This window comes from Lissotriton vulgaris, chromosome 4_1, assembly GCF_964263255.1.
Source record: "Lissotriton vulgaris chromosome 4_1, aLisVul1.2, whole genome shotgun sequence".
NCBI classification, from domain to species: Eukaryota; Metazoa; Chordata; class Amphibia; order Caudata; family Salamandridae; genus Lissotriton; species Lissotriton vulgaris.
The window spans coordinates 570,189,694-570,212,746 of record NC_141691.1 but is presented as its reverse complement, the minus strand read 5'-3'; the positions used below and the strand labels follow the sequence as shown (position 1 = coordinate 570,212,746).

General features: G+C 44.7%; 1 protein-coding gene across 3 annotated transcripts in view; it reads right to left on the bottom strand.

The window, feature by feature from the left end:
* GOLGA4 (golgin A4) overlaps nucleotides 1-23,053 on the bottom strand; it is an 853,888-nt gene that overhangs the window by 660,535 nt on the left and 170,300 nt on the right. For 2 of the 3 annotated variants that reach the window (XM_086964774.1, XM_086964775.1), the window contains exon 3: nucleotides 18,552-18,650. The exons of the other annotated variant lie outside the window; for it this stretch is intronic. In XM_086964774.1, the coding sequence (XP_086820900.1) occupies nucleotides 18,552-18,650 (99 nt within the window). The remainder of the gene's footprint in view (nucleotides 1-18,551; nucleotides 18,651-23,053) is intronic. 3 annotated transcript variants of the gene reach the window in all.

Below are 23,053 nucleotides of genomic sequence, written 5' to 3'. Positions count from 1 at the left end.
AGTAACTGGTTCTTCTGATGAATACTTCTAACCACACATTACACATCTTTAGAATAAATACCAAGGCTGTGACTTCCAACGGTGGAGGGTCTGTAGAGGGTGCTATTGTAAATAAGTAGATGTAGACAGCAGGACACTTCTTTGTAGTTATAAGTTAGGTTTATGGAGTAACAGCAGAGCAACACAACTCGTCAGCAGACCAGACCTTCAACTGTCAAGTGTGGAACCTCCAAGTGCAACATAGAATGTAGACAGGCATTCTGGAAGGCTAGTAGGAAGGAGCATAGAGGAAAGTGTGATGACAGCAGGTGGCCATGTTGGAAGGAGAACTAGTTTACTACACATCCTCCTCCTTTATCTAGAAAAGACAAATGACTGCAGATGGCTATGTTGGGAGGAGCCTATGTTTACTACACATCCTCCTCCTTTATCTAGAAATGTATTACACTCCATCCTCCTCCTTTATAATAGAGAGAAAAATAAAGATAGAGAAGGCAAACGCGCATAAGGGGCAAAGACTGTTGAGAGTGAAATGTGAGGTGAGGCACATCACACAAAAACATATAATAGGTATCACCACCACCTATTCCCCTTAAGCTGATAAAACAGGAAAAAACAGTCCACTTTCTCCCCTCTGTCCTTGACCAGCAAAAAAAACAAAGACAATTCACTTTCTTCAACCTGTTTTACGCTCGGCGTTGAAGATAAAAAATTCAACTGAAAATAAAATTTGAACCATAAGTCCCGGTCTGGTTCTGGATCCCTCAGACAAATTCTTGAATTCTTTCTTAAGTATTGGACTCTTTGCTCTGGTTGAGGGCCTCAGAATTGGATTTTGTTTTTCGACTCTAATTTCAAGAAAATATTTTCCTGGATTTTCTTACAATTTCTGATACTGGACACTTAATCTCAGTACTGGGGCACCGAGACCCTGTTGCAGGAACTTCTTCTTGGTTCTGGGAACATTTGTACCCTTCTAGTTTACAGACTCCCTGACCAGCTTCCAGATGTGAAACGTTCGACCTGGTTCTGGATCTTATGACCCACTTCTGGTCGCCATACCAGTCATGGGCTCTGTGCTCTCTTGGACAACCTTTGTCCAATCCTTGTCCACACTTGGACGACCATAGTCCATTCATAGTAGTGGGTCTTGGACGAACGCTGTCCACTCCTTGTTAAAGAACGACCTTTGTCCCTTCTTGGACAACCTTGTCCACTCTTTGTACTGGGTCGATGGGACCTTAGTCCTCATAAGGTGCTGGGAGCTGTGTGTTCGAATGATTTCAGGGCCTTTGCCACTTTCTGGTTCTGGGACAAACAACTCCAACTTATTTCTCTGAAGCAGGCTCGCTTTCACTTAATTGGACGCTTTGCCCTGTCACTGGGCTCTCTGTGTAAAACCGGTACTAGTTGTGGGACGCTTGTCCCTGTTCATAGTGCTCTGACCCACTTCTGGGATCTTGTTCTGTTGCCAAGTTCTATGTGCTTAAGTACTGCCTTAGTGCTTCAGTAGTCAAGGTGCTTCGACCTCTCTTGCAAACAATTGTTTTTATAGCATCAAGTGCGATTTTTTAAAGACTGTACTTATTGACAACTTGCAGGATATCTTTCATTATGTTGTAGGAGTCGACTACAACTGGAGCAAATAATTGAAACAAGTTGCGTGTTCTCCAAGTCAGACTATTCCACTTCCAAAACGCTTTGCATATCTTGCTCTTTGATCATGGGATGCTTCAGTACACTAAGCACTACATACAGCCTCTTCACGTTTACATTTTGTGAAATAGTTAGTTGTGACTGCACTGTCTGTTTTGCCAAACGCACCACCAAAGGCTTTTATGTACTCTGACGGAATGGGGCAGGAGATTGCAGTAGAATACCGTTAAGACAGTTGCAGATATATATATATATTTTTTAATACGTGACAGTTTAATTTTCCAAAAGATCTGTTTGACTCGTTCTTAAGCTTTCTGTTCTGATTCTATTTTTTTTATGATGACAGCAGGTGGCCATGTTGGAAGGAGAACTAGTTTACTACAGGTGGTCAGTCCAATAAGTCCTGTAGGACCGAATGGACGAAATGCCCTTCCCGTTGAACCTATCTATCAAGCAGTAGTGCTTCATGAACCTATGCACTGACACCCACATTACAGCATGTCAGACGTCAAGAGCAGGCACTCCGCACCCTAACTCAGTTGTAGTCCTGGAGGAAGGAGCCCTCAGTCCTTCTGAAGGCTGCTTTTTGATCAGTGAGTATCAGATCTTATTATAGAGGACTATCCACTAAGACAAAGTTCTTTTCTGCATTACTTTACCTTTCTTTGCTCCAAAGAACGTCTCAAAAGTTGATCCTCCACTCAATCCTCCTTAGTGCAATGAATGTAAAAGCTAAAAGCTCTTGTGATTCAACCAATGGAGTCTCTACTCTTCTTTCGTGGGGTGAGACGAAGCAAAGAACGTTGGCACGGTGATGGACAGCCCAATGTAACAAGCATTTACAATGCAATGGTCTTGGCAGCATTAAAGGTAGAGCTATTGGCATTGCTCATGATTTTCTTTTTTTAAATCATAAATAAATGGCATTGTCAGTTACATTGCCAATCGCTTCATCGCTTGCATATGTGAGACCTATTGCATTAGCACCCACACACAGAGTAAGTAGTAGAGTGAGAAGTTGATAGTGAGTAGGAGAGAGTTATTAGTAAAGAGTATTAGAAAGCGCATCAGAGCTGTGTGAATAATAACAGCTGTGAGCCCGTGCCTGAGGTGCATCATCAGAGCAGTGTGAATAATAACTGCGCCAGCCCGTGCCTGAGGTGCATCATCAGAGCTGTGTGAATAATAACTGCGTCAGCCCCGTGCCTGAGGTGCATCATCAGAGCTGTGTGAATAATAACAGCTGTGAGCCCCTGCCTGAGGTGTATCATCAGAGCTGTGTGAATAATAACTGCGTCAGCCCTTGCCTGAGGTGCATCATCAGAGCTGTGTGAATAATAACTAGGTCAGCCCCGTGCCTGAGGTGCATCATCAGAGTTGTGTGAATAAAAACAGCTGTGAGCACCTGCCTGAGGTGCATCATCAGAGCTATGTGAATAATAACTGCGTCAACCCGTGCCTAAGGTGCATCATCAGAGCTGTGTGAATAATAACTGCGTCAGCCACGTGCCTGAGGTGCATCATCAGAGCTGTGTGAATAATAACAGCTGTGAGCCCCTGCCTGAGGTGCATCATCAGAGCTGTGTGAATAATAACTGTGTCTAGTATGCAGGACTACTGCTAGCTTCTTGTTTTATAAAGCGTTTGTAGTTTTGCTGTTTGTAGCGCTGTAAATAACAATTGCGCTATTATCCAACTTAGCGGTATGCATTCTCACTTTTTTCTTATGCTTCTTTCTTTCGTGAAGGTTTTTGAGGTAATAAGATCTATCAGGTGATTTCCAATATGTAAGGATCATATCCATTTTTGTATGACTTTTATGTTCGCTTTGAGCATCTAGGTCAACCTGAGTTGGGTTAGTAACATCAAAAATGAAACATTCCATTTGTAAATTTCTAGATTATAAAAGTTGTAATTTACTACTTGCTTACGAAGCAGTCTTTGAATTTCAGAGTCTGCCGGGATCCCTCTGTCCTCCCCGTGAACCCTGCGCCTGTGAGTTCCGTGCCTGCCCTATATTCCGACGCGCGCCTTGGGATTGGGTCGCGCCTGTGAGCTGTCTACGTTACAAGCTCACACGCGCGACCCAAGGCGCGCGTCTGAATCCGCCTTTCCCATAGACAATGCTGCGCGCGTGGCCAGCTCATGTATCCACTCCTTGTCGGGTCTTGTCGGCTTAGCCGACGACTATGGTTCTCTGGCGAGATCGCGCTTCGCGCGCTTCTAGCCGAGACCCAAAAAGGAGTAATGTTTTTTGCAAAAAGATAGAGTTGGTCCTCAAAACCAGTTTGCCTGAAAAAAGGGGGATGTAGGGAGGCTGAACCAAGAGCCTCAGTATCCCGATCACTTCAGCTTGTCGCAATCAGGAAGAGAATTTTGAAAGTCAGAAAATGCAACAAGAAGCTGTGTATTGGCCTGAAGGTTGATGCACATGAGGTACCTCCTGACCAAATTAACATCCCACTGAGGCACCACAAACTGTATGGGAGGAAATGTGTTGGAAGTGATTAATAAACTGCACAGCAGGTGATTTAAACAAGGACGGTTAGTATATAAAATGCAGAAAGGCTGGCAAATGACCTTCAATAGTGCCCATTGCAAGACCTTGAAGGCCCAAAGACAATACAAATAATAATATATCAGCGTTTTTGGCTTTTATGGAGTCTGTGTTGTGAGCTCCACAGCAGGCTACAAATTTGTCCCAGCGCCTGTCATAAATTGACTTTGTGAAGGGGCAACTGGACATGAAGATTACATATGCACCCTCAGCTGATAGACTTAACAAAGACAATTGTCGCCCCTCAATCTCCATACATAAAGGTGTAAAGTGTGGAGGTTCTGGTGCAGAACTCTGCCCTGCTGCTGTGACAGAAGATGCTCTCAAAGCGGTAGCCTGATCAGAGGAGAGATGGTCATCCTCAGAAGATCTGGGTACCACACTCTCCTGGACAATTTATAGCCACAGGAATGACTTGGGCTTCATTGTTCCTGATCTTTTTCACAGCTCCGTGCAGGAGAGGCAGAAAAGCATATAGGAGTACTGTGCTCCACTCTAGCCACAATGAGTCTCCTAGAGAGAGCTTGTGGAGGAACTTCAACGCATAGTAGTTTTGACACTGCACGTTTGATGGTGGTGAAAAAATCCAGTCAGGGTTCTCTCCACTGTCAGAAGGAGCCCAGTGACACCTTTGGGAGCCACTGCTATTTGTGATCCTCCAGGTACTGCTGGCTGAGCTCATCCACCCTGGTGGTCACAATCAGACAGATGCCCCGATACTGGAACCTTTGTTGATGGCCCTTTTGGAGTCTGTAAATAAGATTGATATGTGCTCCTCTGAAATCCACTTTGTTCTGGCTGGGACCTGCGGCGGGTTGAAAACTAACGGCAGGGAATAGCCCTTTTGGATGATCTGGGGGACCTATCTGTCGGATGTGATGGATTGTCACCCTTGAAAAACAAATTAGATTTTGTCTCCCACAAGGTGGTCATGTGCTGATATGGGAAAACTAAAGCAGCATGGGGGCCAATGCCGCAGGAGAGAGGGACTGAGAAGAGCACAAAAGGAATTGAGTGGCTGTTGCACCGGTAGCCTCAGAAGGATTGAAACAGATTGTCTGGCAGGGGTAGAAAGACTTAAGGAATGTGTCATGGCTCTACTTTCCTTAAAGTGTTTAAGGGCAAAACCAGCCTGTTTGCCAAAAAGGCAGGATACATCAAACGGCATATCCATAAGAGATGCCCATACATCTCTAGAAAAGTCTGTGGATATCATCCAAGCAAGGCGACGAAGCACTACACTTGTACCAACTGCTCACCCTAAGCAATCGGTAGAATACAGACCCAACCAAATCACATATTTCGCTGCAATCTGACCATCTTGAACAGTTTGAGCCTAGACTCCTCAAGAACTGTCGGCAAGATCTAGTTGGCCATGTCCCAGAGGGTATAGATATAAATATATAACAAGCAGAATACAATGACCGACCTCAAGGCTAGCCTAGCTGAAGAGTACATTTGTTTCACAAAAGCCTCAATCCTTTTCGACTCCCTGCCTAGAGGGATTGTGGAGAATGCATTAAGATTCACCTTGCTGTTGGAAGCTTGGACAACCAGGCTCTCAGGAGCAGGATGATGTAACGACCGGGTTCTAGACTAGATGGGATCAGCTCCTGAGAGCCCCTCCAACCCAGCCGGAACGTAACCACCTGCCTCCTCAGGACCATCTATCCAGGCACCTGGGTACCTACCTGAGGATGGGGAACTCGCAATATCCAAGCTCATATCATCAGAAACACCACTAAATCTATAGGGATACTAAGAATACTCACTGATTACTAAGGACATCCATGCCCTACACCACACTCATACCTCATAGTCTCGCGACCACATGGGTCCAGACTAATCTACCCTGGGGCAGTTCTGATTATCTACCATTACACACTGATCAACATCAGTTCTCACTCAACACGCAATCTGGCGTGCCATACACACTGAGCTGCAGCCTCAGTGCTCACTCTCTCTCTCTATTGTGTCCACAATCCGGCGGAACTAAACACCGTATCCCCCCGGTGCTCACTCACTTACAATCCGATCTGCAATCCGGCAGATCTACACACTGACCACAATCAGTGCTCTCACTAACGCCACTTACCAATGACGACCACTTTCCTATGAATACCTTCAGCTCTCTGTCTCTATGTTAGGAAGTCTCTCTCACTATTCACTAAGGGTTCGCTACTACAATAATATTATGGGATGGCCGAATTACTTATTATATACTTTATCCCTTAGTTCCAGGTCTCCTCTCGCTCCCTAATTATTCAGTTATCACTTACCTGATCAGGGGTAACATCTGTTCAAACAGTAATATCTGACTAGGAGACAAGGTTACCTCCACTGTGTGGAGACAAAAGATATACACACTGTATGTAAGAGTTATTCCCTGATTTAAGCGCTCCTACTCCCTTTTGATCCGTCAGTTGCTACACAGCATCTGGTTAGAAGAAAGGTTAGCTCTATCTTAAGAATAACACATGCACACTAGTTCACTAAGAACTGGGGTATCTTTATTACAATAATCATAAAATACACATACACAAATCTGCGGGGTCTCTATGACTAACAGGAACTTTTAACACACCGCTGAAAGAAAAGGATTAGACATACAATAGCCTAGGGAATAAGGACAAGATTAAGGTGTAAGTGTAAAGGGGACTAGTTTAGACTACCTCACCTATTAGAAGGAAGATTTCTCTCTGACTCTGGTGGGATCAGGGCTCTCTCTGTCTCTCCCTCCGTCACCATAGCTTCACGCCTCTGGCTCAGTTGCTCCAGCTGACAGCCTCAGCTCCTCCATCTGCTTTAATGCTCTCTGACAAACTGGCAGTCCCAGCTGATAGTTACTGCTTTCTCTTCAGCTTCAGCAATCATCTGCCTTCTTTCTCCATTCCAGAAAACCAATAGAACTGCACTGTATTCTGCAGCTCCAGCAGACATCCTACTCTTCACTCTTCAAGAACCAAACTGAACTGACCACTCCTCCTCTTCTGCAATTCGCTAATATGGATTCCTCTCCCCTCATGGAAATTTCCCACAGAGGGCTGCCTCCCACCGAATTCCTGTGCTAGCTCCAGAGCTCTCTGCGCAACCGCAGTGGCCAGCTGCTTGTTACGTCTGGGCCCAAGAGACAAACACATTCCTCGGATAAGAACCAGTCCTGACTGGTTTTCCCCTAGCACACAACAGCCTTAACTATAAACATTACCTTTCCCCTTGAAGCCTCTCAGCTCCATCAAAATGGAGTCTATCTAGTTCTGGGCCTTGTAGGCCTGAGAAGGATGAAATAACCCTTAACTCTGTCAGAGTACCTACACAAACAATACTAATGTGTAATATAAAGTCAGGACCACAGGATCCACCCTCTACTATAGGCAAAATAATGAAAGGCAAAGCCAATAGGCAATAGATGGATTAGAGTAAGGGCTATCCTCTTCTAGGTCTGGAAGAAAGGGCTTAAAAGGGAAGAATACAGCCTATAGATGTGAGCAAGCTTAAAGTCTTTATCACTCCGAAATCGAGCCAAAAAGCCTGTCAAGACAGATGCTCCAAAAGAAAATCAGGGTCGCCAGGTGCCCGTCTGTAGCGTCCAGCCACCTACCTGTTCACTAGCGAGCAAAGGCAAGGTTTAAATTAAGTGCCCAAAAGGGTGTCAGTTAGGGCTTCACAGAATGGAATTACGGGCTCAGATGAGGCTGGCCCAGGGTGCAAAACATCCGTAAGGACATTTGTCTTAACTTCAACAGAAGGCAGATGTATGTCCAGGATCTCAACTGCTCATCTAATTACAATAACAAAAGAAGCACTCTCTTCAATTGGTGCTACAAATCAAGCTGGTATCAGGGAACTATTAGACCCACTGGCACTTATACGTCTATGTATAAGCTGTTATCATAATGAGGGCGTAAATCATCCACATCATCGCCACTGCCATCTCCAGCTAACTGCAAACTCTGTTCATTATCAGTAATGGGGTCTGTGTGGACGGTTAGTAGGAGTACATTATGTGAACCAGATTGTACAGGATCGGGTGCACTGGGGAGGAGTCCGAGCAGGACTATGGTCGGGGTCAAGATGGAATTGGCTCATGGTTGGACATACAAGTTAGAATGGGGTCTCGTTCTGGTGCAAAAGACGATGGGACTGCCATCAATGAAAGAGACAGACGTTGGTCACAGAGCTGAAATGGAAGTCAGCAACAGACTCGGAGCAAAACCAGAGGGGGGCTCCAACAATTTAGACAGTGCAGAGGACAGATCTCCTGGCTATAACTCGACTGGAACCCCTGTTGATCTTTGGCCAGTAGGAATGTCAGAAGAAGCCAGAAGAGTGCCAAAAATACACCGCATGGTCTCCTTAAACAGACCCCCTCAGCTGTTTGCGATTTCACGGTTTTACCTCTAAATTAGGCAAGGAGCGTGAAGGCCGCGATTAAATGCCTGGGTGCCACAAAACCAAACAAAAGTATTTTTTCATGCTCAGTGATGTATCGGCAGATTAAGCCTGCAGTCCCTCCTACAATGCGTTATGATTGTTTGTCCCTGCTGCTAAGTGCTCAAGCAGCTGGGGGTCTGACATGAACTGCAGGTAGACATCGATGGAGTTTGCTCAGGCTGCGCCAGCATGGGTCTCCCACAAGGATTTTGTCTCTTCATGGTCACTTGATCCAGCCCTATTCTGGGTCTATGAATGAGGCACAACAGAGCAGAAGAGGCAAAATAGATTCACTACAGAGCCATATCCAGGACTCAAGACTTTGCTGCAGTCACAGGAAAAAAAAGTCTACCCTTGTATAGGGAAATCTGGTCCATGCCTGAATACTTTTGGACTGCATTATTCTGGTCCCTGACTAGGTTTTCCTAAGTCAGATGACAGTAAAATGTCTGGTCCCTTAGACTCTGGAAGCCCCAGCATGTTTGCAATAAACCTCTGGTGGATGCGATGAATGCAATTGCAATATTACATGTTGTATAGCAGAAAATGAAGGCCACGTGTAACAATAAGGGTCCACGTTAGCCAGTCTTGCCATTTTACACACAAACACTTTGGATTCCAGGACTTGCAGTTTCACCTTTGTGATATACGTATGGGTCTGCATAGAAGTCTAAGAAAACATAAAAGATTAGCCGAGATTTAACACACAGCATGGAGCTGGTTGGCAGCTACAACACTGGGGCTGCCTTTTGGAAACTATGATGACCACGAGGGCTGATCTTCCACTAAGATCTAGTACTGCACAGAGCTCTTCGGTGGCAGCAAGAAGTGCTGTGTTGGTTCTATGGGAGGGATAAAAAACAGACTGTACCTGATCCAACAGGTCATTGACCTCTATAAACCTGGGTAACTGGTGACTGGCCTCCTTTCTCCACAATTTATGTAGTAAAAGGGAGCAAAGAAATGGAACAAAAATTGCTAAGTACTTGCTAATGCAATTTGGTTTCCTTAGAAGTAAGACCACAAAGGGTGCCCACATTCCTGAAGCACTACTAAAACAATAAAGGAGGAATTGTGATTGCAGTAGTATCAAGTGCTTTATGTAAAACATGGGCCAGACATGGCTCCATGAGGAATCCTGGCTGAATTAAGACCACTAATAATGTGGTATTTTCTGCTGAAGGAGAAGAAAACTCTCTTTAACGGCTGATGAATTAGCAGAGAAGCTATTTCTAATACACACAAAAAGGAATAGGAGGAAAGAAGAATAGGTGTGGATGAGTGCAAAGCAAACAAAATGCTAAATTTGTTAAAGTGCCCTTACCCACTAATAGTGGCATGCTTAATCATCAGGCTTGCTAACAACATCCCGCGCAGACCAACACCAGGGAGATATCATAGGCGAAGGGAGGACAGTACAAACGTAAAAGTCTAAAGGATCTTATTGTGCAGAGACTTAGTAGAACTGTGTTTAAAACTGGCTGGGGAATATTCCCAACATTTTGTTCTTGGATTTCCTGGCCTGGATTAAAAATTCTCTAAAGGACGGTGATGATAGGGAAAGTTATTATTCCTGCATCCCTCCTATCTACAAGATTGTCAGTGGCAAATGTTTAAACATTTTTGTACAAAAAGGTCTTTCTGCTTCTTTGTCTAATATTCTTCTTTTTATTCTTACCCTTGCCCAGCAGAATTTTGCTTTGGGTACTCTTAAGGGTTATCTTTCTGCTCTGTCCGCTTTCTTGAGGCTGCCATACTAAACATCTTTGTTCAAATCCCCTATTGCAAATAGGTTCTTAAAAGGGCTTGTACATATGTTTCCATCTATGTACGCCCTTTATCATGCCACAGCGGGATCTCAGTCTAGTTCTCACATGTGATCCCCTCTGGTTGCTTACCATCAATACAGGCTTTCTAGTGGCTATTACATCTGTCTGGAGGGTGGGTGAATTGCAGGCTTTGTCATCCAATCTTCCCTACCTTATGACATTGGTGGCTAAGAGGGTGCTTCGCACCCAAGCATCATTTCTTCCGAAAGTGGTGACTCCATTCCCTCTGGGGCAATGGGTCACGCTGCCTCCTTTTTTGCTCCACCGCATCCTTCTAAGGAAGAGGAGCGTCTCCATTGTCTGGACCCAAAAAGAGCATTGTTGTTCTACCTTGACCGCACAAAAGAGTTCTGGGTGGATGATCAATTGTCTTTGGGTTACGTGGGAGCTAAAAAAAAAAAAAAGGTCAGACAGTGCAGAAGCAAACTATTTCAAGTTGGGTCATTATCTGCATTAAAATCTGCTACGCCCTGGCTATGAAGCAGCCTCCTGAAGGCATACAAGCCCATTCTACCAAGGAAGGCTGTGACCAATGTGTTTTTTCTGGACATCTTTCAGGCTGCAACGTGGGTTTCATTACAAACGTTTGCGAAACACTACTGCCTAGACAGTCAGGTCCGTAGGGATGGGCATGTAGCCGATTCGGTCCTGCAGGACTTTTTAAGTCTAGAAAATCGGTCAGCTGCCCACTGTCAGGAAGTATGGCTTTGGTATCTATTCAAAGGTAAAGGATCTGCAGGAAGAAGCCTATCAGATGAACAAGGTACTGACCTTTGGCAACACATTATCTGGTAGAGACAATATCTAGCTGCAGATTCCTTACAGACCCACCCATGCCTCCCCGCTCTGCTGAATTATTTGTAGTGCTAGAATTGCTCCCTTTGCAGGGCCCTAGTTATGACATACAATAGTCGGTTCACTTCATGGCTCTGAGCTTCTGGCGTGGAAAAAGTGAGAAGGAACTGACGGTGCGCGCCTGCGTGGCACCTATATAGTTGACCGCGATCTCATCACCGATGCCAACGAGCTTGTCAACGTCACACACAGCCGGACAGAGCCACCCGACGGCGGGCAGGGGGTACTGCTCATGCAAAAAGCTTCCGAATCCAGTCTGATGCCTGGGAAATTCGAAGGTAAGTAATCTGCAGCTAGAAGTCTCTATCAGATTAAGTTTAACACATTCTCAGTAATCTAGGATGGGGAATGACACCCTGGTGGCAGAAGATTGGGTGACACATTAGACTCTGAGGTACAGGTACATAGAAGCAGATACATAACTTTGGAGGATACAGTATGAGAGCTTCCCTCCCATAGGCAAATTGGCATGGTGGCTTCAGATTGGAACACTCCCATAGGCACACTGCATGGTAGAAGATGAAGGTGTTGTGCTCCTCATTCTGGAGTGCACAGCCTGTGCTTGGGGCAAACAGTAAATGTCACAGTAGTACCTGCCTCGATGAAAATGTAAACTGTCCAGTCAGTTCAACGTATGACCCACAACACCAGATCCTTCAAAGTTACACAAGTGTCAAGGTTAGGTGTGTTTCAGACATGCTGCATACCACTGCCTGGTTGGCTTTCTTGATGGCAGATGCAGACTACATTTTATCTGCTGGAAGCCAGTGATTTCTTGGCCACTCCACATTCCACCAAGGAAATTGAAATGTGTTTGTGCTTTCTATTGAGTAGCGTATTGGTTTGGGGAATTTGTGTAATCCCGATTTATTTGTTGATCTGACTCGTTGAGTTCAGCAGGATTTCTCCTTCCTGTAGAGCGAACAAATACTCTCAAGAGACTTTAAACATGCCTATTTCAAAGTGGAATGCTATGCTAAAACAGCTTCCATTGATTTTAGGCTGGAAATAAATAAGTGTAAGTAAAATAAAGTAGTGCAATAATGCCGCAAACTTCCATTTTTGTGCTGCTTAATTTGAAAATCTATGCAGCAATGGAGGGTCTGCTTAAAGGCCTCAACCCTCAGTAGTGTTGTCGATGGCCCAGGGAATTAGGGGAATATCTGGACCAGTCGCAGAATATGCTCCTTAATTTGTTGATCGGAAGTTCGACTGGCACTTTAATGCCCTTGCGGCTTTTTTTTTAGACAGAGAATGGCGGGATGGATTTGAGTCATAATTCGACTTCTTGAAAGGACATCCGTTCTACTTGTTTAGAAAGTGGCCTTTTTTTTTTAGTCACGAAGCACACATACATACCTTCCATTAGTTTTAAAATGTTACCATTTTGAATAATTTATAATGTCAAGTACATATTACTATTTGGAAAATATGCATGTGATTTACAATAAATAAAATAACCTTTGAATTGTATTTTTAAATTTCCATTTGTGTTCATATCTACATTATTGTTCTTTTATATAGAGCGCAAACATTCCAATGGTTTCTGTGGGGTATTAACAGAAACCTCAGGGATCTCTTCATGAGTTTATATATCACAATGGACACTGTAAATAATGTTACATGCATATAAAATATACATTGCAAAGTTTTTACCTGAGTTGTTACTTCAAATGAGGTGTGATGAGGTTGTGACAGCCCTTCCCACGATGAAGTCACCTTGACTATGATAAATATTCCCTCATCTGTTTTATTAGGACTTCTTCCCTCCTTTCAGGGTTCAAAGAAGGATGTCCAGCGCTGATGGTTAGCGCTATACAAAAGTAATAAGAGGGTAATTCATGCTCCTTGAACCTCAGGGTGTTCATCTATTCCTGAATCTTTTATATGGAGTATTAGTCTGGCCGGCAGGGCATTCCGCAGTTCACGCTAGACATCTCACCTTGAAGAATCTGCTCATATGACCCGAGCCCTGTGCTAGCCACCTCTGTGGCGTGTTCGAAGGCATACAAAACAAGCATTGGCATAGCCAATAGGTCTCGCCTTTGGAACCTTATACGTGTTTAGCCATGCAACAGTTGTTGCACCAAGGATATTGTACTTCATAACTAAATACTTATAAGGTCCCAAAAGCGAGACCTTTTTGCTATGCCAATGCTGGTCTCTCTTACTCTGGGCCAAACTCTAATGGTGGAAAAGCCCTGCTCTACAATGAATTGTGGTGGTAAGCGCCCTTCCTTCACATAGTGCCATGATTTCAGCTCACTGCGCTTCATCATCCACCACTCAATGAGCTATAATATAGCTTTTTTTTCTGGGTGTGGCCTGAGGACTCCAGATGTGCATAGGGGGTATCTGGGATGTCTGGCTTGCAGGATACCCAGCATGTGGTAAGTGGGTGCATTAACTGGGGCTAGTGGGTGGTGTAAGTGTCCTTCCTGCACTGCGTTCGGTCGATGTGAAAAGTCTGTGTAACATGTTCACTTGTTGCTGGGTGTGGGTGCATGACGTCACATGAGACAGTGTAGGACGTGAAGTGCATGAAGAAACATGATGTGACTGTGGAGGAGGGAGGGGGAGAGGCAGCTAACAGTGGAAGAGGCGGAGTAATTCAAGGGAGCGAGGGATGAGGGAAAAGAAACAACAAGGGGGAAAGGAAATGAAAAGGTGTCCAGGGATGGCAAGAGAGTGGAGGGGCTGAGCGGGGGATAGGGTGGGTGGGGAGCGGGCAGCTCAAGAGAAAGTCGAGCGAAAAGAAAGACAGATTGAAAAATGGACAGAGAGGAGTGAAGGGAAGTAGTACCCGAGAGAGGGAAGAGAAGGAAGAACATGAAATGAAGCACTGCCGGAGAGAAAGAAAAGGAGTGGGGGAGGAACTAGGCAACAAGCAGAGCGCTAGACAGAGAAGTGAGGAGAGAACCTACTCAACAGAGAAACAAGTTGAACACACCCGTTGGGATCGTGGTGCAGTGCACACTCACTGCACACTGAAGGACTCGCAGCAGCGGGCGTTGCACACTTACCGCAGTCGTAGAAAGCACTGTGTCTTCGTCAAGGCTTAGGACTGCGTCCGTGACTATGTTGTCATAGGGCAGGAAACGGCTGCTCATGAAAGGTAAGCAGATGGAATAGAGGAAGTTGAGAGGCAAACGGAGAGCGTGAGGCAGAAGGTGAGAGAAACAGGAGAAGAGGAAAGAGAAACATGAAGATTACTCGCAGCGGAGGTCTCACCTTGGTCATCTGCTAGCCCGCGAGTTGTGCACGCTGTAAGGAAAAACAAGCAAAAGCATGGCGCCTTGTGTGTAACCTGACACACAAGGAATGCAGCTGGCGTTCTGCGCCCCACTGCTCGCGCCCGCAAGGCAAATGCTGTGGGAGTGAATATTTGTAAAAAAAGGTGGGACATGCACCCGAGTTTAGCCATTGAAAGGCTACAAAAACAAAATGACAGAGGCAACAGCCAACCAAATGCGTGGGGGGAGCCTGGGCCACACTGAAAACTTTAGATTGATTACATAAAGCCTCCCATAGAGCAGCGCTTGCGTGCTGCGCTAGGCTCAACCTAAAAACAAATAGCAGTTGTCCCCTCGACCCTAGCTCCTCAAAGTTCAAGGAGAAAGTAGAAAAATTCATTTATTGTTAATTACTTAGATAGGCCAAGCATAAATGCACTTTCATGTATCAGAGCATGTTACCAGAAAGGGAAAGTAGACAAATGCAGCACTTGAAATAGAGAGTGGAAGACACTCAACCTCACAGTACACTTCTACATTATGTAAATTGGGGGGCTCAGAATGCAGTCAAGTTTATAAGACTCACACGGGGAAAACAGAAAGATATACACAAAGCAGGGCAGCATGACTATCTAGAGCCATGCTCTGGGCTTTCCATTCCAGCAGCCACCTATCCCTGTCACACCGACCTGGTCTTGCACAAAGGTAGGAGACTCAGTCATCTAACTTGTAAATAATCAATTTCCATGCAACAACAATGCCTTTTCTCCACACAGAAGTAAAATACCCGAGGGGAAACAGGCTCACTGGGGTATCTCCAGGTTCTCATCCTTCATAGCCATCAGCCACTTCAGTTTTATGTGATCCCATCTGGCTTCAAGCTGTGTTCCAAACAAGTTGTCCTGAGGGGGCACACCATGAAATTGCATGCTTTCAATGGAGTAATCTGCAACTGATAAAGGTCACCAGTTGTTCCTTTCCTTTCTTGTTGAGCGGCCCAAAAACAGCCATTACTCATTTGTCAGACGCATCCGTCTGGACAGTCTTGAAACTTGACCATAGTCAGGCGCTTTCAGAACGGGGCATGAGAAACTGAGGCCTTCACGTCAATTAAGGCCTTCAGAAGCTCTTCAGTCCAGAGGTTTTGTGTGGCTACTTTCTGAAAGTCAGGATTGTCAAAGGGGCCACTGTGTATTCCCATAGCCTCCTATAAAGGTCCAAAAATGCCTGTTGAAGTCTAAGAAGATTCTTACCTGGATCTGAATAGTGGGAACATCCCAGAAAAACAATACGTGGACTTTCACCTCCATGGGTCAAATCTTTGAATCTGGCACTTGCTTGTCTTGATGGTTAGTCTGGCTTTTAAATTCTAATCAGCACTGGCTCCATTTGCTCCTTGCTGTCCTCACATGACCTGAAATAAGCACCACAAAACACTTCCAGGCTAGATACCGTATAATTGACAAGGCACTGAAAGGTGGCAAGAGCATGAATTAGTACAAAGAACATAACCTTATACTGAGAGAGGCACACAGAGTGGAGAACAATGTATTCTCCTAGGTATCAGGTGTCAAGACGATCTCCCAGTAGCCAGTGGTCGCAACAAAAGTATTCATGTACTTTGATGCATACAAACATATCAACCAGCTATTCAGCTCAAGGTGGTGGAGGAAGGCCATCTAGTTTTGTGACAGTATATAAGTGAAAGTTCGTTGACCCTTGCTTGGGTACCAGTAATTCAGATCTAACCTCTAGTCAATTAAGTCCAGCACCCTGAGCAACTCTGCCTTGATGCATTTATGAACTGTTTTTGCCATCCGGTATGTCTTGCTATTTAACAGACCTATTATTCCAGTGTCTATGATCAACAGAGGTGGGTGTTAAGCGTGGGAATAGAAGGAAGAGGTGAGCAAGGTAGTCCAATATTTCCTTATGCCTGACCTGCTGTGCAGTGGTTCAATTAGAGGCAAGCTTACCTCCTGCTAACAATCATTATTTCTATTATCCTTACAGGCGGGGCAGGGTGAGGCTTGCAGTCCTTCTCAGCCTCTTCAGTAAGTTCAGCTAGTCTACAGCCCCTCCAGACTTCGTGTTCAAATCTCCTTACGTTGTGGCTCCTTTGTCGCAACTAGGTCAACCAGGTTGCTGGCAGCAGAAATCCATTGGACAACCTTATAGGGGCATAACATTTGTCTTCTAGAGCTCAAGGGGCAAATACACTTCAGATGTCACACTTCCGTACCCTATAGCTAGCCAGAAAGAGTAGCCTTTCGGGCGTACCACCACTTTATCAGTGCTTTACCAGCCTGAAAGTTGGCCCATGCTTTTCGCATGAGAAGAACAGAAAAGTAATAGGGGGAAATATTTCAAGTCTAAGTCACTGACAATCGCTTGGGTAGCTGTCCAGTTCAAAATTGTTTGCCCACTGTACTCCAGAGACCAGATATGTGCAAGCTAGCCTTGGTCATGCTCCAAAAGAAAGAGTCCAGCCTGAACTGCCAATCCAGGTCCCCTCTAAACAGGAACACAAGCAACTCCAGCAAGACCAGGCCTCATGTGCGAGATATAGTTTGAGTCTTGCGTCCATCATATTATGGAGCCTGGACGGAAGTAAAATGCGAATGACAATTTAACAGACCAATAGGTGGAGCCCGCTAAGCAAAGATTTTTTATAAACGTATATTATGTAAAAAATTTCGGGAAAATCAATAGTCTAGCTAATAGCTAAATACGTCTCAGGGGGCATATCTACAAGGTGAAGAGCCTTGCCTCTGGGGGATGGGGGAAAGGAATGGAAGAGAGGAAGGATTGAAGCAGGCATCCGACACAGACCTGTTTAAGAGGACTGATGGGAGTACATGGAAGAAAACGTGGAGGGCAAAAAAAAAAGTGACACAATCACTCGAAATGGGTACACACAAAGTTCAAAGATGCTGCAGGTAAGGCGGTTACCATGAAAGAGATAGCAGAGAGCCAGAGCACAAAAGGGATTAGACAAAGGGAGGTGGGGGATTAGGGGAGGTGGCGGAGATCCAAAGAGAACAAAAAGGACACAAAGAGACAGAGTAAGACCACTGTGTGAAAACAAAGAGCCGAAAATGAGAGATCAAACCAAAGGGTGCCATGCCATCCTACAAAACAAACAAAAAATCAACATTTTAAACTTAATAATAAAAAAAATCACCGATACTTTCAACAGCAGTAAACATGTATGCGTAACAACACCCAGAAGTTCAGCACCCTTCCTAGGTCTTGGTTTCAGGACACACTCATTACTTGGAGATCCTAAGTAAGGGCCGGACAGTTCGTGTCTACTTTTTCCCGATGCTTCACGGTTCTATCCGCTAGAGGGCAACCTCCTCAAGAGTGTGCGGCTCAAGGCGGCCATGAGTGTGTCCATCATGACAGCGCAACTTGGGTTTCCCTTGATTCCGTTAAATTGTACGGACGACTTATTTTCAAACCTAAACCCGGGATGCCGTGGGCTACAACTGCAACTTTAATGTACTTTACACTCAGTATATTACATTATTGTGCAGACGCTCAATTGAAACACAGACGAACAATCTAAAACTAGTGCGTAAAGAAATTACAACCCATATCGACTGCTTAAAAAACGTTCATGGAGCAGTGTACAGTTCCTGGGCACTGGTTATCAAACACGTGATTAATCCATGTGCTGTAAAGACTCGGAGGGGCGCTGGCCGCCTCCGCAATAATTAATAACAGACACAAGCATGTTAATATTTTTGTTAAAAGGTCAGTGCATACAGACAGCACGTCACGTCAGCCATGATCTACGCGGGCACAGCAGAACTAATTTTAGTATGGGTTAAAGGTCAAGGAAGGCGAGAAGAGGGGGCTGCACAGCAGACCTTTGTGAAACTAGAAGCCAGAAGCAGTAGTGCTAGTTTGCGGCCTAGAATTACTGTGGTCCCACAGGTCCAGGCATTGCTGCGGGGGTGGGCGGGGGCCGCCGGGACTCACCGCGCTGCCAGTCTGTGGCTTAGGCCGCTTGGGATCCTCCACGGCAAAGATAGTGTACTCCGAGAGGAGAGCGGGCTCTGCTATCATCCCGGCCAGAAGCTGTGGCATTCGAGGCAGTGCAGGGAGACGGAAATAAAACAGTAATGAGGGGAGACACACACAGCGCTGTTAAAATAGAACTATCCAAGTCCAGCAGAAAGCAGCACACAGCAGACCAGAAACAACGCAAACGTGTCACCTTCTACATGTGCTAGAGGAAAGAAAATACAGGCAAGAAACATGAACGGGTAAAATTATTTAAGACTTATTTTTAAGATCCTTCGATCACCATACACGACACGGGAATTCTGTGAGTGATGAAAAATAAAAATAACGGCACAGGAATTGTTTTCCTTTTCTTCTATAGCGTGCCAATGTTATTCAATATGTATTGTATCCCTTTCGATCAACCACATGTGCCCTGCTTGCTAGTTTTGAACCCATAATCAAGGGACATGGCATAGCCACCATGTGTGCAAAACTTTGTCCTGACACTTTGACGAACATCATTTTACATTTTCGACATGAACTTTAGGTATAGATCTCACAGGTACAGACTGGCCACCCAAAATGGCTAAAGGGCTATGTTAGATCTGGGGGTCTCTAGTTGGCAATGGTATTCACCTTTGTCCAAATAGGGACCCTTACTTACTAAGCCAGGATAAGGGGATTACACTCCTTAATAACCCCTGCTCACCACCTTGGTAGCTTGGCACGAGCAGATAGGCTTATCTCAGAGGCAGTGTGTTAAGCATTTGTGAATATACACAGTAATACAGTGAGAACACTTCAGATGGACACAACACAGGTTTTATAAAAATAAGTATTCTTTATATAGACTTAAACACAAGACCACAAACAACAAAAATCCACAATACTACATTTAAGATTACTTAAAAGATGTTTAAAGTCTCTTAGTTCAAGTTGTTGGTAAATGCGACAAAGTTCTCAACAAGGTACCTGGATGCGTAACGCAAAGTGAACAAAAGGCTCGCAAAAGGGGAGATGCGTTCGTTCCGTGACCCGGGGGAACGGTTACGTCCTTCCTCAATGCTTGCGCAGAGTAGGGGACTCGTCGTGAACCTTACCGGTGTGGAGGTGATGCATAGATTCTCGGCCTGCTGGCCTGTTGCGGTGTGCAAGATGGCGCCTTGATGCGATGAGACGATCCGGTTGCGATGTGAGAAGATGGCCCCCTTGATGTGGCGATGCGATGGCGCCCTGGCAGTCTTGCGACGACTCTGTACTTTGGAGCCGCGACAGGCCCTGCGACACGCTTCTCCGGTGATGCGACAGCAGGCAGCTTCAATGAACGCACGCTTCCAGGGAGATGCGGCGAAGGCTCGCTTCTCCGGCGTGCAATGATTTCAGCTGCGGCGGCGACACGCTTCTTCTCGATGAGTAGCGCTTCCTGCTCCCAGTGGCACGCAAGTGATTGGAGTCAGAATTCACAGCAAGGAAATTCAGGAGGGAGCTGGAGGTGAAGTCTTTTGTCCCCAAGAATTCAGCAGAAGGCAAGCACAGTCCAAGCCCTTGGAGAATATTCTGTAGATTAAAGTCCTTACAAAGTTCCTTCTCCTTTCCCTTGGCAATAAACCAACCACTGCAGGCCAACCCAGCAAACAGCACACTGGCAGAGGGGCAGTCCAAACTCCTGCAGCTTCCTTGGTTCTTCTCCTTGGCAGAAAGGTTTCTTGTTCCAAAAGTGATCTAAAGTAAATTGTGATAGTACATCGTACAGTATAATTTGGTGAAAGATAGTAACTAACATCCTAAATGTCTCATGTACACAACAAAAGACTTTGAAAACATGTCATACGGTGTCCTCTATATGGAACAAGGATGCTGCCACACTGTACAAGTAATCGTTGTGCCTGAATTATTTACATACTGGTGATTACTTTATACAGCTACTTAGACGGGGTCGCGGTAGCGTGCTGCCACCTGGTGGTAATCTGTATTTAAATACTGCCCTTTTTCAGCCCCAAAGACGCTGCAGACGAACGCGCGCCCGATACATGCAATGCAGAATGGTGAACGCGCTCCCACCAGCTGGATTGCATTAGAAGGGCACCCTGACAGCTCCTAATTAAAATTAATGGGCTGCCGTGCGCGAAACCACACAGAAAATGCCAAAAATGGCGGACGAAAATTACATCTGCCCTATCGCATCAAGACTACTAAAAATACAGCACCGCGAGGACCAATCACCATTTAGATTATAAAATAAAGCACTGCGAAACCACGAGCACAGAGGAATTTTTCCACCCTTAACAATACGGGTCGTAGCTCCTCCCCACTTCTGACGAAGTGGTGACGTCGCCGAGCCCGTAAAAAGGAGACCCCGGAGAGGACAAAACAAAAGAAAAGGAGAAAGAACCACCTTCCACGAGAAGTGTATCGGGGACCACCAAAGACAAGAAAGGGAAGAAAACCTGAATTCTGAACAACTCGTCATTAACATCAGTGACTACCATCTCACCTCCCATGAAATTCAACTTCTACAAAAAGGCACATCATTTGTACCAACCACAACTACAGACAACCTAGAACTGGAAGTGAGTTTCTTCAAACTCATGCGTAAGCTTCGACTTCATCACTTTTTCGAGAATGAATTACCGCAACAAAACAGAGATGAACCGGACCAATTACTAGGCCTAAGACCACCTAGTACCTTTCAATCACCGGTTAGCCATAAAACGCTCGACCTATTTGAAAACATGGTGAAACAAGACCTTCTTGCCATCAAACATGTCAATAAAAGGGGTAAAAATACAACACAAAAGGACCTGGATACCCTCAAAAAAATATCACCCAATAACAAAATTATCTATACGAAAGCCGTCAAAGGGGGAGCTTTAGTCATCATGAACAGAACAATGTATGAATTGAAAGTGATGGAACACATCTCTGATACCGTGACCTACATGAAGTTGGACAACAACCCCACAAGAGAATTCATGAAGAATTTACAAAATATTCTTGAGAAGGCACATGGAGCAGGTACTATCAACGATAGAACTAAAAACTTTCTTACAATATCTAATCCGAAGTGTCCAACTCTAAGAATGGTACCAAAAATACACAAGAACACCATGGATCCCCCGCTGAGACTCATAGTCTCTACATGCGGCAGCTTACACGAACCGATTGGCCAATTGCTAGATAAATATCTCCAGCCCACAGTACAAACTATGAGAACATATATAAAGGACACTACTCATTTCATATCCATACTACAAGACCTAACCTTTGATTCAGAAGACACATTAATACTCTGCACCGCGGATGTGCGCTCACTATATACTACCATACCCCACTCATTGGGCATAGAACCAATTGAGCAGGCGCTACTAAATACTGATTTGGATGTACCCTTTCAAACATTCTTGATGGAGCTCATGCTCTTTACATTATATCAAAGTTACTTCACGTACCAAGACACATGGTATCAACAACTAGTTGGAATGGTCATGGGCAATTCAGCGGCGCCGGTATACGCCAACATATTCATGCAACATTACGAGGAGACCCATATCTTTGCCAACAAAAAATGGACAGACAACCTTAAATTACTAATACACTACATTGATGATATATTTATCATTTGGAAGAACACCAATGAAGAATAACAAATGGCTCTTACTGAATTCAACCAAATCGATGAAAGGATCCAGTTAACCTAGGAAATATCTGACAAAACAGTAAGCTTCTTAGACGTCAAAGTTTCCATCACCCAACAAGGCTTTGAAACAGATCCGTTCACAAAACCCACAGACAGAAATAACATGCTCCATTACACAAGCTTCCATGAACTCAACCTCAAAAAATACCTTCCTTTTTCACAGATGGCACGTGTCAAAAGAATAACGTCAGATCCCAACAAATTGGAACTAAGAATAGATGAAATAGCAACCAAATTTCACAAAGGAGGGTACCCTAAAAACATCATTGATGAATCCAAACACAGGATTTCAAACATTGATAGGAAAAAATTGTTACAACCCACCCAAAAGAAACAACAAACCTGCATACTGGTAGTCTCAAAATATTCCACGTCTAGTGGCAAATTCAAGAGGATCATATTCAAACATTGGTCATTGTTAAACCTTGAACCTGACTTCAATCAGATTTTTTCGGAACCTCCACTATTCGCTTTTACTAGAGCACGTAACCTAGGAGAACTACTACAATACAAACCCACAACAACAACCATATTCACGGGCACTAAAGCATGCCTACACTGTGGAAATTGCAACATCATTAAGGGAAACAAAATCAACCACCCTATGAAAGGATATGAGATAAAATTAAGGGTCAACGCTACATGTGATTCCAGCAATGTCATATATGCTCTTAAATGCCCATGTGGCAAACTATACATTGGAAAAACGGAGCGTAAAATCAAAACCAGACTGACTGAACATAAATCAAACATTCGCCTGAAAAATATGAAATAGTCA